At 51.0% G+C, this 15,403-nt stretch overlaps 1 protein-coding gene and 1 long non-coding RNA gene across 4 annotated transcripts in view; one reads left to right on the plus strand and one right to left on the minus strand.

Moving 5' to 3' along the window:
- The first annotated feature begins 250 nt into the window (after window positions 1–250).
- The window catches only part of GGT7 (gamma-glutamyltransferase 7), a 49,070-nt gene continuing 33,917 nt past the window's right edge, over window positions 251–15,403 (plus strand). For 2 of the 3 annotated variants that reach the window (XM_054046265.1, XM_054046267.1), the window contains exons 1-3: window positions 251–496; window positions 11,914–12,140; window positions 13,891–14,042. In XM_054046265.1, coding sequence (XP_053902240.1) covers window positions 313–496; window positions 11,914–12,140; window positions 13,891–14,042 — 563 coding nt within the window. In that variant the 5' untranslated portion in view covers window positions 251–312. Of the gene's footprint in view, window positions 497–11,017; window positions 11,145–11,913; window positions 12,141–13,890; window positions 14,043–15,403 lie in introns of those variants that run through there. The other variant, XM_054046266.1, reaches the window with a different exon arrangement.
- On the minus strand, window positions 2,791–10,678 carry LOC128846970 (uncharacterized). Its single transcript, XR_008446825.1, has 3 exons — window positions 10,449–10,678; window positions 7,056–7,209; window positions 2,791–3,419 (listed from the first exon to the last, which is right to left on the minus strand). It is a non-coding gene; the product is annotated as an uncharacterized LOC128846970 (long non-coding RNA).

The raw sequence follows: 15,403 nt of genomic DNA on the forward strand, positions 1-15,403 counted from the left end.
TGCCGAATTGCCCCCGCAGATCCCGGCTTTTTTTTTTTTTTTTTTTGGCTGTTTGGGGCGGCCAAAACCCTGGAGCCGGCCCTGGGCAAGGGCATCCCCCCCCCCAGCTGCAGAGCCTGGGGGATCCCCCCTCACAGGTGCGAGATCCCCCCACGCCCGGGGCCTTTCCCTTGCAGAGGCGGATCCCGGGCACCTGTTGTCCCTGCGCTACGCAGCCGGGGGCTGGGCGCCCGCTCCTCCCTCCCCTCCCCGCCGCTGGCCTCAGTCACTTCCGGAGCGGGGCTGAGCCGAGCCGAGCCGGGCCGGGGCAGGATGGCCGCGGCCGTGGAGAAGGAGGCGAGCCAGCAGAGCACCCTGGGCGCCTACTCGCCCGTGGACTACATGAGCATCACCAGCTTCCCCCGCCTGCCCGAGGAGGAGCCGGCCGGCGCGGCGGCCGAGGGCTGCCTGCGCTCCAGGAAGGAGGAGGACGCGTTCCTGGGAGAGCAGGACACGGGTGAGAGGAGCCGGCCGGCAGCCCCGGCGCCCCCTCCCCGCCCGCCAGCCTCCCCTCGGCCGAGCATCCTTCCTCGCCTCCGGTCCCTCCCTCCCTGCAGCCTCCTGCATCCCTCCATCGCTGCTTCCCTCCCGCTCCCCGCCGCCTGTCTCCAGCCAGCCCTGCAGCCGCCCGTCTCCGGCGGCCCTGCTTTGCTCCCTGTATCCCTGCTGCCCTCCCCTCGCTGCAGCTCCCTCCCCTGCAGCCACCCCCTCCAGGACCGGGCACCCTTCCCCCGCACGCCTCCAGCCGGGGCTCCCCTTCACACGGTTCTGTATCTCGCTTCGCCCACCTGCACCCCCCATTGCACCAAGCCATGCACCCCTCGCTATCCCTGTCTGCAGCCCGCCAAGCACCCCACCCCCCGTGCATGGGCATCAACCCACCTCCGCTGCTGCTGCCACCTTCCCCCCTTCCCTATTTTCTGCTTCTTCTGATCCCTTCATTTCATAGAATCAGAGAATATCAGGGTTGGAAGGGACCTCAGGAGGTCATCTAGTCCAACCCCCTGCTCAAAGCAGGACCAATTCCCAACTAAATCATCCCAGCCAGGGCTTTGTCAAGCCTGACCATAAAAACCTCTAAGGAAGGAGATTCCACCACCTCCCTAGGTAACCCATTCCAGTGCTTCACCACCATCCTCAGACCCTTCCCTCGTTGCTGCCTCCATCTCTCCTCTCAGTGCCCCTTCTCACTGCTGTCTCACTCCCTCCATCCTCCTTCACTGGTGCCTTCTTCTCTCGCCCCCACTCCTCTCCTGGCCTGGCTCCCAAAGACTCCAGCACTCCCATCTCAGCTGCTCCAAATCCCTCAGTCACCCTGGACCAGGCCGCCCGCCCCTCACTAGCCCCCTCAGTTTCAGGTCCCGCGAAAGCCCCTGGCCCTGGTTCCACTCAGGATTCACTCTTGGAGCCTTTTGGGGAATGGGGTTGGGTGTTCTTTCACCCACTGTCTTCAGGGTTTGACTGGCTGGTCTTTCCCCTACCCTTCAGGGATCTGCTGAGGGGACCATCCCTTTCCTCCCCTCAATTCACACAGGACTTGGCACTCTTCAGTGGCTGGGCTGATCTTCCCTCACCTTGCAGGGCAGACTCGGCTGGCCGGCCAGGGCCTGTGGGAGTCCCATTCCCTTGGGGGTAGGATTTCCCTGTGCAGTGGGGAATCTCCTCATGCAGGGAGGGAAGCTCTCAGAACGCAGGCAAAATCCAGCTACTGGGGAGTGGGGCGCTCTCTGACAGCAGGCAGGCCCAAACCTACCCCCCCCGGTGCTAGCCAGAACATGGCAGATACTGCCCAGATCCACCCACCCCAGTGATCACTTCTTATAATGTGGCTATCTCCCAAGATGGTTGAAGTACAGCTTGGTCTTGTAGTGTAGACAGGACTGAACCATGTCCTTGATCCATGCTGAATCCTTGGAAATGGTTTGGAGTTATAACTAAAACACAGTTATGTCCTGTTACTCATTTTCCCCCAAAATACCATACTTCGTTTCTCTCTCACTTGGAGAATCTTCTAGAATTTAGGCAACCGAACCTGGCATTTCAGCTTTTCCCAGGGGAACACCCCATCTGTTTTTGTGTTACCCTTCTCTCTGTTCCCCTCACTCCAGCCCCTCCATTTAGTTCATTACTGCCCTGCATTATCCCTTCATCCAAGCATCCTCATACCCATGCATCAGTCCATCCTCCCATCTCCCCCTCTCAGTCACACCAAGCACTTCGAATGTCACTACCCTTTTTATTCTGAATTATTAGTATTCCTTATATCTTATTAGGCTCAGAAGGGTCTTGCTAAGATCCTGTGTCATCATCTTTACCATCCTCTGCCCAGTTTCCCACTTTAGTTTGCTGGGGTCTCCGGTTTGGTAGTGCAATACCAGCTTCAAAGACATATAGACACTTGCAAACAGCTGTGAATTGTTCCTGTCAACTGCCTGGTTTTAATAAAATTAGCTGGGTTTTAAATTATTCTGGATAAACTCTCTTTTTTTTTTTAATTGTTTCTTCACAGCTGATCAAAGTCATATTTTTCTCCAATGGATCCAAATTGACTCCGCCCACCTGCCCCAGCGCCGCCTCTGTGCCTAACCTCTGCCCCACACACCCCCAGCTCCAACTTGTGTCTAAGTGAAACCAGGTGGTATAGAGACTGTAGGTCAGATTCATCCCCAGTGTAACTATAAAGAGTTCTATAGACTCTGTTGATGTTAGTAGATTTACACTAGGGATTAATTTGGCCCCTAGTTCATTAATACCATCCTGATGTGACAATGATCCATGTGACTAGCTGTTGCTCCCCTCTCTCAGACCAGCAAAGTATTTGGTTCCCAGTGATGACTGGTCAGTATCAGGTCAGGGCTGCTACCACTGGGTCACCAGATTGAGAACAAATATCTATGCATGCATCTCTGTCAAGGCAAGGATGTTTTTGTATAGCTCCCAGTCAAGTCTTTGAGGACTGAAAGCTAATTTGCAAGTAGTCACAGTTTTTACCTTTTCATTTCCTTGATCATGTTCTAATAAATTACTAAGTTTTCATCATCCATTTTCATTTCATGCCATTCCAGGTTGCACTCACTTTCAGGCCCAAGAGAGAAATGTCCCCTTAGTTACTTTACCTTGGAATCTATGGGAAAGATTTTTCAAAAACTTAGGTATATCATTGTGTGTGCAAAATGTAAGCACAATTTCATGCCTCACCTTTGTAGTGAGGTCCCACAGGAGTGTCCTGGGTCCAGTGCTATTCCATATTTTCATTACTGGCTTGGATGATGGAGTGGAGAGTATGCTGATAAAATTTGCAGATGACACTAAGCTGGGAGGGATTGCTAGTACTTTGGAGGACAGGATTCAACATGACCTTGACAAATTGGAGAACTGGTCTGAAATCAACAAGATGAAATTCAATAAAGACAAATGGTAATTGCTACACTTAGGAAGCAAAATGAAATATAAAGCTACAAAATGAGGAATAACTGGCTGGGCAATAATACTGCAGAAAAAGATCTGGGGGTTATAGTGGGTTACAAATTGACTATGAGCCACCAGTGGGATGCAGCTGTGACAAAGGCTAACATCATTATGGGGTGTGTTAACAGGAGCATCGTATGTAAGACAAAGGAGGTAATTGTCCCGCTCTACTCAGCGCTGGTGAGGCCTCAGCTGGAGTTCTGTGTCCTGTCTGGGTGTCACACTTTAGGAAAGATGTGGACAAGTTGGAAAGAATCCAGAGAAGGGCAACCAAAATGAGTATGGTTTAGAAAACCTGATCTCTGAGGGAAGGTTAAAAAACCAGGCATGTTTAGTCTTGAGAAAAGAAGACTGGGGGAGGGGGGGGGGGATCTGATCACTGTCTTCAAATAAGTTAAGGACTGTTATGAAGAGGAGGGTGATGAATTGTTCTCCAGGGCCACTGAAGGTAGGATAAGAAGTAATCAGCTTAACTGCAACAAGGGATGTTTAGGTTAGATATTAGGAAAAACTTTCTAACTAAAAAGGAGTTAAATACTGGAAAAGGCTTCCAAGGGAGGTTGTGGAGGTTTTTAAGAACAGGTTAGACAAACACCTGTCAGGGATGGTCTAGGTCAGGGGTAGGCAACCTATGGCATGTGTGCCGAAGGCGGCATGCAAGCTGATTTTCAGTGGCACTCACACTGCCCGGGTCCTGGCCACCGGTCTGGGGGGCTCTGTATTTTAATTTTAAATGAAGCTTCTTAAACATTTAAAAAACCTTATTTACTTTACATACAACAATAGTTTATATATTATAGACTTATAGAAAGAGACCTTCTAAAAATGTTAAAATGTATGACTGGCACTTAAATTAGGGTAAATAAATGAAGACTCAGCACACCACTTCTGAAAGGCTGCCGACCCCTGGTCTAGGTCTATTTGGTCCTGCCTCAGCACAGGGAACTGGCCTAGATGACCTCTTGAGGCCCCTTCCAGCCCTAGTTTATAATATATGGAGATATACCTATCTCATAGAGCTTGAAGAGACCCTGAAAGGTCATTGAATCCAGCCTCCTTCCTTCATTAGCAGGGCCAAGTACTGATTTTGCCCCAGATCCCTAAGTGGCCCCCTCAAGGATTGAGCTTACAACCCTGCATTTAGCAGGCTAATGCTCAAACCACTGAGCTATCCCTCCCCCAACAGCCTGCTATGATTTGATGTGTGCCATTATCCTGGTGGTGCATGCAAATCTGGCTATGTGTGCGCACAGGTACTGAATTTCCCCACCGTGCTGCAGTAGTTTCATGCAGAAATCTGTTACACAATTGCACAGCTGACATTTTTGAATGTTTTATGTTCCTACTCACCTATTCCACTGTATAAATGAAAATATAAACGCTTACATGAATGTAACATCAAGTGGCTTTGAAAAATCTACTTGTGCACTCACCAATGCCAAGAAGGAGACATTATTTGGCAAATTGAGGAAGTGGTAATCTAGGTCTTTGTTGTCTGCCCAATCTAAGCTCTCATTTAATAAAAATTGTATTTCCTGTGGTTGTGAAGAGCACCTTCCAGTGAGAATCAGATGGAACCGGACAAGCGCCATCTTTCTGAGCCTATAGACAGGCAGCTTCAGTGTGGGGAGCCAGGGGAGTTAGATTCTAACTGAGGTATTTATATGGCCTCCCATTACCACATTATTTGAGCACTTCTCAATCATTAATGTTTTTATCCTCATAACATCCCTGTGAGGCACGACATTGCTGTTATCCCCCTTTCACAGATAGGAAATTGAGGCCAAATGACTTGCCCAAGTTCACACAGGAAGTCTGTGGCAGAGCAGGAAATTGAACCCAGCTCCTGGGCTAGTGCCCAAACCATTGGAGTGTCCTTTCTCTCAGGCTGCTGTTCCCAACTCTGCCATGGACATCCTGTGTGACATGACTGGCCCAAGGTCATCTCTCTATGCTCTGGTTTCCCCATCTCTAAAGTGGGGTACAACCTGCCTGCAAGTTGTGTTTTGAGGCTGAATTCATTAATGCCTGTGAAGGTCTCTGAGATCCTTGCATAGCAGGCACTGTGCACCCACCCAGTATTCGGATTATTTGCCTGTCACAGGGGGAAACAAGGATTAAAAGCTGCAGGGTGACACAGGGTTTAAAAGCTCTGAGCGGTGCAGGGCCAAGACAATACTGTATGGGCTAAAGAAGTGGTTCTCAAACTTTTTGTACTGGCAACCTCTTTCATGCAGCAAGCCTCTGAGTGTGATCCCCCCCTTATAAATTAAAAACACATTAATGCAGTTTATTCAGCAGCTGAATTAATCAAACCCTCTAATGCTGTCTCAGTCCCAGGGCTGGCCTTAGGAAAAATGGCACTCTGGGCAAATTTCTATTTTGGTGTCCTTTCTTTGGAGGAGGAGCAGGGCTGGAGGAGAACGGGGGTAAGGGTGGATCTGGGCTGGAGGGGCTCTGGGCTGTCAGCCCCATGCATGGCTGGGCTTGGGGCTGACAGCTCACGACCCCCATGTAACCACCTCCGGACCCCCTGAGGGGTCACACCCAATTTGAGAACCCCTGGGCTAAAGGGTGGTTACACCAGGCCTTATCTGTTGGAGGGTGCTGCTCTGGCAGCAGCCTTTCCCTACATTCACCTTCAACTTCCTCTGAACACTGGCTCCCTGTGGACCCTCCCTAGGGACCAGCTCCACAGCCTGGCTCTCTCAGACCCACCCATGACAGATGCCAAAGCCCCACCAGTTGCTGAAATTCCCCTTACTGACAAGTGCTCAAATCCCGTTTTTCAGTTGCAAAACCCTCCCACATTCACCTGCTTACCTCTCCTCCCCACTCCTGTGTGTATAATATGTGGGGTGTCAAAGTTCCTGGGACCCCAAGGAACAAATGGCCTGCCCTGGTGTAACTGTCTGCCGTGAAAGTCTCCACAGGAGGGTGATGGGCAGTGTTTGAGCAGGGGTAGGAGGAGAGCTGAGGGTCTGGGTTTTATTGGGGAAAGAAAGGGGCATGTGTTGAGCTCTGTCATCCCAACTATAGGCATGGCTGAGGTCTAATTTTCAGTCCTGCAGTCTCTGTTTCCAGAGCTGTATAGTAGCACAAGAGAAGCGTGGCTTAGCATTGAGATTGGAGTCACCAATGGTTTTGCACAGAGATTCCTGCTACTTTGATTCTCCAAGTAAGAGAGCATCGGTATTTGTCATTTGATTTTCTTGCCATAGGTCAATGTGGTGCTGGTGGAATTGAGAGAAGTGTGAATGCTGGTGGGAGCCAGGGGATGTGCATAATTTGCCCCCCACTTTTGCCCCAGCTCTACAAGAGCAATTACCTCCCCTGCTAGTCCAGTTGTGGCCCCCCATACAGTTCAGCTTATGCGCTGCACTTCTGACCTGTGCCCAATTCTACTCTTCCAATTCTGGGCTTCCACACAGCTCTGCCAAAGCACCCCAATCCTGACCTGCAGCACCCCTTGATGTTCCAGTCTTGGCCTCTTCCCACTGTCCCAGCCTATACACAGCCACTGCCCGCCCACCTCAGCCCTGACTCACTCTGTCCATCTTGAGCTCCTGTTGAGAAGAGGCACCCAGCTGTGTTGCACTGTGTGGGGTTTCTTTGCTATGGACCAACATCCACTGGGGACTCAGATGAGAACATCAAACACGGTTCCATGGGTGACCTGAGGCAGGATTGCAGCGCTGGTCTCTAGAGATGAAATGCAGGAGGAGGGTTTTGACTGAGCTACTGTCTGGTACTATTAACAAGTCATGTCTTGGTTGAAGGTTGTACAGGTGCTTAGACCTTAAGGCTATGGTGCCCTGCCTTATTACACAGGAGGCCACATAAACCTAAGCACCACCTTGTGGGGGCCAAACAGATTCTATAAGATTTCAATAAGATTTAAAGTCACCTGTACTGATTATTAGTTTGTTCGTCTTGTTTCTTATGTATTTAGATAGACAATACTGCACATAGAAACAACCTATTTAAAAACAAATAAAGAAATAAGTGCCTAAAATGTGTATCAATTATAGAAAACAGGAAAAATGATGTAAACACTATCACAAAAAGCTAATGAATCAATCGGCTGTTAGCATGTTGTGTTGAAGCAGGCTGGGATCTTATGAAATGCTCTGGTGAGCTGTGTATGGCTTGTGGGCGGTAGGTTGGGCCCCCCTGCCTTAGGGGATGAGGGTTCTTTTATAAGTTGGTAAATAAATACAGTGGGCCAAGCTTGATCTCTCATGCTTTGCCCTGGCAGTGGCCTTACTCCTGAGTTACGGTGAGATTGGTGTAAGAAGCTATAACTTAGGGTTACCATATTTCAACAAGCAAAAAAGAGGACGGGAGGAGCCCCGCCCTAGCCCCACCCCTGCCCCTCCCACTTCCCGCCCCCCCCAGAACCCCCAACCCTCCCCCCGTTCCTTGTCCCCTGACTGCCCCCTCCTGGGACCCCTGCCCCTAACTGCCCCCCGGGACTCCACTCCCTATCTAAGCCTCCTTGCCTCTTGTCCCCTGACTGCCCCAACCCTTATCCACACCCCCACCCCCAGACAGACCCCTGGGACTCCCACGCCCCATCCAACCACTCCCCACCCCCTGACAGCCCCCCCCAGAACTCCCAACCCATCTAAACCCCTCTGCTCCCTGTCCCCTGACTGCTCCGATCCCTCTCCACACTCCTGCCCCCTGACAGCCCCCCCAGAACTCCCAACCCATCTAAACCCCTCTGCTCCCTGTCCCCTGACTGCTCCGATCCCTCTCCCCACTCCTGCCCCCTGACAGCTCCCCCCAGAACTCCCAGCCCCCTACCCCCCGCTCCTTGTCCCCTGACTGCCCCCTCCTGGGACCCCTGCTCCTAACTGCCCTCCAGAACCCCACCCCCTACCTAAGACTCCCTGTTCCTTGTCCCCTAACTGCCCCCTCCTAAGACCCCCTCCCAACTGCCCCCCAGGACCCTAGCCCCTACCTGTACCCTGACTGCCCAAAACTTTCTCCACTCCCCTCCAAAAGCCCCCCCCCGTTTCTTGACTGCCCCCTCCAGAACCTCCCTGTCCCTTCTCCTGCCCCCCCTTACCCTGCTGCTCAGAACAGGGTGTTGGGCTCTGTGCCAGCCGGACACATGGCTGAGCTCCCCAGCACAACAAAACCCGGTCCCTGGCCCTGCACAACAAAACCCGGTCCCTGGCCCTGCACAGGGCTGCCGGAGCGGGCTGCAGGAGGAGGAGCTGCCGGCCGGCTCAGAATGCAGGGAGGGGGGGGTGGGAGGAGGAAGCTGCTCCGGAGTCCAGCCCGGGACTTTCCCCGCAGCCCTCCCAGCCGCTCGCTCTGCCGGGGGAGGGGGAAATCCCGGACATTGTGAGTGCTTTACAAATTCCCCCCGGACGCTATTTTTAGCACACAAAAGGAGGACATGTCCGGGTAAATCCGGACGAATGGTAACCCTATATAACTTTATTGACTCCAGTGCAGTTACTCCTGGTTTATTGCAGTGTAACTGAGATTAGAATTGGGGCCCATCCTGACTCCAGTGGAGTTGCACCTGTTTACCCCAGGTTTCAATTTGGCTTAGTGGTTTTAAAATGTCAGGAATGAGACAGGACTTGGAAACTCATAACTGCTGCCTTCCCCAGAAGCACTTGGAAGGAGGCTGGTAGAGACATTAAGAGGTTAATTGGGGCCTTTCATCTCCACCTGTTCAGCTTGGCTTAGTAAGTGAGCCAAGCCCATCCGTGAGGGCAGAGGAATGTGTCCTTAGTACAGGATGAGCAGGGACAGCCTAACATTAGCCCCGGACTATTCCGGCTTCCCTGACAAATGGGGCTGAGGATGGGGCAGAGACCAGGCTGCCAGCAGCCAGTCTCCCTCTTAGCTGATTGAGTTAGTTACTGACTGGAGTTGAGGCATATTATTATTCTGTATTTTATTAATCATTTATATTACAGTGGTGCCCAAAGGCCCCCATCAGGATGAGGGCCTTCATTGGGCTAGGTGCTGTACAATCATATAGGAAAAGACAGGCCTTGCCTCAAAGAGTTTACAAGCCACATTGGCAAGACTGACAGACAGTCCCAGACAGACAACATACGAGTGAAATAAAAAGGCAGAGGGACACAACTTGTTATATTTGGGTTTTTTTATTATTTTCCAGATCACCCCTCCACCCCATTCCCTCCCCTTTCTTGGGCTGCCCCAGCCAACCTGCTTCAGCATTGCTGACCTAGGTCCCCTCATCCCAATCTGCTCATCCCACAGAAATAGCTTTAGGCTCAAGAGGGAAAAAAAGCTACAGTTACAGACTGACAGAGAATGTCTCAAGGCTCCTGGCCTAGACCCCTAGAGGCAGAGGCCCCTCTTGGCCAGTCCCTTCCCCCTGCAGTGACTGGTGGCAGCTCGGTGCCTCTCTCTCTTTGCCAGGGAGATGCGTGGAACCCTGCGCTGCCCCTTGGATTAATACAAATGACTGCTAGTTGCAGATAGTACTCAGCTGCAGGAGGCCTGCTGATCACATATTCGAACCAAGAGCCAATCGTTCTACTTGTTAACTTGTTCTCCAGTTAATATGCAGCCTTTTATCACAGGACAAGAGAACGGCTCTTCTCTTCCGTCCACAGTCCTCCCCCCCACCACACACCCTTTCTCTGCTCTAGGTGCTGCCAGCCAGTTCACTTCTGAAGAACACCTCTTGTGACTCTGATGCTGGTTTCTTGCTGAGCATGTCCTAGCATCCTCCAGGCTGGGATGCTGTCCAGGAACTTTTGTACCTGCTACACAATCACTCTCCAAAGGCATCTCTGGGCCTGACTCTCCTCTCACACTAGTGCAAACCAGGAGTGATCCCATTCGAATCAATAGTGTTTCACTGGTGAGCACCTGGTATAAGTGGGAGGAGAATCTGACCCTATGTATAATCATTATTATTATTATCAATAAGCAGTACTTACCTACATTCACTAGGGATATTTCTTGCTGCTTTTTGCAGCACTCAGCAACTCCCAATCTTGTTGTACAGAGATGGAAAAATAAGGGACGTCCCTTGTAATAAGAGACTGTTGGCAATCCTGGCTGCACCTGAGCTCTGACGATGCCAGCATTTGCAACTCAAGAGGAACTTGCTTCACCTGAACAAGAGAGGAAGCATAAGGAAGACAACTGTAACAGCTCTAATACCGACTGCCCCCAGAACCACCCGGAGAGGGACAGGAACCAGAGACCACTGAAAGGTCCCACTCTTAGATGACCATAGATAATCGGATTGGGTGTGATAGGCCCATGTAATTAATCTCAGCCAATCACTGGCTAGGACATAGTAAAAAAAGAAAAAAAGTCACCCAATGGTGACTAAGTGGTAAATAATGTGGTCAGCCTTGGAATGGTGTAAAATTTCCTTTGAGCACATGACCTCATCTCAGCCAACTGGAGTGTGTTTGAGCAGGAATGCTGGTGACACCACACCTCTGGCCAGTGTGAATATAAATGTCTGTTTGAAGTAGGATTTACATAGCAGCTGAGTCGGGCCCAGTCCCAAGTGGCTATTAACTCCCAGGTAATGCCCGCTGTGCAGGCTCTTCTCACAATCATCAACCCTGTGAAAATAACAGATGAAGAAAATATAGATTTGAAGGACATTGAACAGTAAGGTAAATTGTTTTCAAAATCATGTGGAAGAGATGTGAACTTTGTTTGCTGTTCTGGCCTTTTCCTCCCAGTTAAAGCCTGGCAGTGGGACACAGGGCCTCCTTCTATTGGATGTATCATTTCTGATATTGTAATTAAACTGAGTCACCAGACTTTGCATTTCTCCTCATCATTGTTCGAAAGCCTTAAGTAGTGGGAAAGGAAACAGTCTCCTTGCCTCCTGAATGCCTTTAGCTTTAGTTGAGTTGCTGTGAACCGCTAATGTACCCTAGATAGACAGACAGGTAGGTAGAGTTTCCCTATTCCCTCTACTATTTTGATGTGGGTACGTTTAATTAAGTTGCTTTACCTTAAGCACAGTGCCCAAGTAATAATGATGGGTTTTTGGTCTTACCTGCATCTTCTGCAGCGTTTCTGAGACTGGTCTGCAAGCAGAATAACATGGGATCTGTGTTACAACCAAGCCTAAAAGGTGCCCTCGGTCTGTCCATTCGTCTGCTGCATCAAACAAAATTCAGACAAGTTACCTGTCTAAATCTCACCATCTCCAGGGAAAAGTCCCCTTAAGGCTAACGAGTGTTAAAGAAAGGTAGGAGTAAAACCACCCAGAGCAGTATTTGAGCCAGAAAATCTATTGAAAGCTCAATAGGGAAGATAATCACTTTGTTGGAACGGGTACAGATGTAATGCTAGTTCAGCGTATGCATTTGAATAAGAACCCAAGCTTCCTCAATACCTAACCCTCATTCCCTTTCCTTCCTGCCTCTGAAGATCCAGATTCTTTCCTGAAATCAGCTCGCCTCCAGCGCCTGCCGTCATCTTCATCGGAGATGGGCAGCCAGGATGTCTCGCCACTGCGGGAGACCAGCAAAGACCCATTCTCTGCGGACTGCAGCTGCCGCCAGGATGGGCTGACTGTGATCATCACAGCCTGCTTAACCTTTGCGATGGGAGTCACGGTGGCTCTGATCATGCAGATCTACTTTGGGGACCCACAGGTAAGCGGAGGCTTTTTTTTTTTTTTTTAAAAAGGACAATAATCTAGCTATGGGAAGAATTGCCTGAATTACTACAGCTTCCTCCTTTGCTCTCAGCAGTTAAGACACCCAGCAAATGCTGGTAATGCCAAAAAGGGACTGTAGAATTGAGATTGGGAGCCTCCATACTGATTCCCTCTCAGTGATTCCACATTAAATCAGAACCGTTTACACAGCAAAAGCTTTTTCTACCAGCCAGTGCTGTAAGGTCCCTGCCGGATCTGAGAGTCAAGCTGGGTTCTCTCTGCTTTTGCATCATCGTTGTGGACAGAGATTATGTAACCAGATTTATCTGTGAGGTTTTGATGATGATGCACTGGAGAGAATAGAACCCAGCTCATCCTGCCCTGGCTGGCTCTGTGGTTCAAGCAGGAGAAAAACCCAGACCTGAATCAATGTAGTGAGCAGCTCTGTTATTAGGCAGAAGGCACCTTTGGTACATTGTCACTTTTCTGACAATCACAGGGCGAGATGATAGGTGCGCCACACAATATACAGACCAGCAACACTGTCATTGAGGGGTATAATTTTTAACCGGGATTAGGCAGTGTAATGGTTTAAACTACAGAGGAACCCCCTGCTAGTCCCTGCCCATACCTCATATTTTACACACTGGCCGTCTCTCCCCACTTCACCGCAAGGGTTTCACAGGAAAGGCAGCACTGCTGTGCGGGCCCATTTTACTAAGACTTTGTTGCTTTGACAAAATAGGCTACGGAACATTTACTAGTGTGCTGTGATGTTGTGTAATGGGGTGTGTGTGTCGCAAACAGGTGTCAGTGGGTCTTGACCCCACTGTCCTCCCCATACTGCTCAATGAGGTGGGAGGTCCTGGCTCGATGTCCTGGGGCAGGTCTCAGAATGGGAAAGGAGCATCCTTGCTCTTTCAATTATTTGGACTCTTGCTGATGCACAAAGTTCATTTGCAGTAGATATCTGTTTAGGTAGCAGTCTGTCTAACCACCTATCTGTCTGTCTATGGTGTATTTTTAGAGTGCCCACAATTAGAGTACTGTAGCTAGGTGTTGAACATAGTAAAAACAAACTGTTTCCTGATCATCCTTGACAAATAGCTAGGCCCAGCTACAGGGGTTGTGTTTAGGTGTGTGCAGGGGGATGGGGGCCTGCTGCAGGGGTTGTGTTTGTTTGGGAATGGGGCCCTGCTATGGGGGTTGTGTGTAGGGGAAATGAGGGCCATGCTGTGGGGGTTGCTTGTGGTGTCTGCTTTTGTGTTTTCTTAAAAGTTTTTTATGGGATTTTGAAAACGTACAAAACATGAAGAGGTTTGAGTAGAACAAAGAGGCCAGCTGTTCTCAGCCCTGTCCAGATGCCAGTTGTGGTTGTGACATAACACGGTATACCTCGGGCTACAGCGTGGCTGTAGGAACGACCTGCTGCATTAGAGCATTTGGCCAGGGGGCACTTCACCAGTAGCAGTGGCTGGAGGCCTTTTGTCTAAGGAGAACGCAGGCCGGGCAGTCTCAGCTCCAGCACGAGGAGTGGTGTAGTCAGGAATCCAACTGCTCAGCCATTTACAGGTCAAAACCAACCCCTTGAATTGCACACAGACACAAACCATCTTCTGCTGCTCTTGTTCGTTATGGGCCCCAGACCAGGCCCTGCCATGGGCTTGAATGCGAGCGTGGGAAATGCTCCTTCCGCCAGCAGATGGCGCTGCCTTTCTCCTACCGCATGGCTTTGCTTCTCCTAGATATTCCACCAGGGTGCCGTGGTCACCGACGCCGCCCGCTGCACGGCGCTGGGCATTGAGGTGCTCAACAAGCAGGGGTCCTCAGTGGACGCAGCCATCGCTGCAGCTCTGTGCGCAGGAATAATCAACCCCCACACGTCCGGCATCGGCGGGTAAGTGCAAATCGGTCGTTGTGCTCCCCTCTGCTGAGAGGGCCCGCTCGGTGTGGTGGGGTGCTGAGGGGGCAGAACCAGGAGGGCACCGGGTCTGGGCAATGGGGCCAGTGTCGGGCCAGGAGTCTGGTCAGGCAGGTGGTGCAGAGCTTTGCCAGGGAGCTGAGAGGAGTTCCTCTCTGTGCTGCAGCCTGTGCCCTGGGGATGGGCACGGGAAGAATTGGGATCACAAAGTGTCATTTGACTCAGTGCTTCTCGCCTCCTTTGTGCACCTGCCGGCTGGCGGTGGGGAAGGCTTCCACTGCATCCTCATTGTAGGGATGGAGCCTGACGAGCCCTTCACAGCCTTGAAAGCAGGGGAGAGGCTACAAAGATCCTTCTCCTCTATGTGCCTCTAGACCAGGCTGGCCAGGCTCTGTCCTTGCTCTTCCTGCGCACTCGGACTGCTCAAGGCTGGTGCTGATGATGGTATTAGCCTCCCCAAAGGGAGAGGGCTATGGCCTCACCCCCTCTGCCAGGGCCGGCTTTAGGAAGTGTGGGGCCCAATTCGAACATTTTTGGCAGGGTCCCGGCAGGGATGACTTTAAAAAAAAAATAATGTAAAAAAAAGCCTTTCATTTCTTAGCAACCGGTTCCCTATAAAAAGTTCTGATTTAAGGGATGTGCCACAGTGTGTAGTTTTTTGTACCAATAGGGTTCCCATACGTCCGTATTTTTCCGGGAGGAATTTTTAAATTTTAAGAACTCCTCCCGGACAGCGATTTAAGAACCAAAAAGCCTGACATGTCTGGGAAAATATGGATGTATGTTAACCCTACCTAAAGTTCTTTTTAAAAAAGATGGGCCTGAACTAGAAATGAGCTCCGTTTTACATGTGTGGGTTCCCACCATTCCCTGGGGGTGTGCTAGGGTGACCAGATGTCCCGATTTTATAGGGACAGTCCCGATTTTGGGGTCTTTTTCTTATATAGGATCCTGTTACCTTCAGCCCCTGTCCCGATTTTTCACACTTGCTGTCTGATCACCCTAGTGGTGTGCAAATGTGTGGGTCCCAGCTGCTCCCTGCCCCCCTCATTGAAGCAGGTGTGCAGGGTTACTGACCTGGGAACTGCAGGGCACCACTGGACATGGGGCTGGCTGGAGGCAGGGCAGGGGCTGGCTGGAGGCAGGGTCTGGCTGCAGGCAGGGCAAGGGGTGCAGGGCTGGCTGAACACGGGTGTGTGGGGTGGGCTGGCTGGCTTCAGGCAGGGTCGCAGGGGTGTGTGGCAGGGGTTGGCAGGGCTGGAGACAGAGGAGTGCAGGACTGGCTGGCTTCAGGCAGGGGCGTGCGGCAGGGGTTGGCTGGAGACAGGGCAGAGGGT

This window comes from Malaclemys terrapin, chromosome 12 (genome assembly GCF_027887155.1).
Source record: "Malaclemys terrapin pileata isolate rMalTer1 chromosome 12, rMalTer1.hap1, whole genome shotgun sequence".
Taxonomy (NCBI): Eukaryota; Metazoa; Chordata; order Testudines; family Emydidae; genus Malaclemys; species Malaclemys terrapin.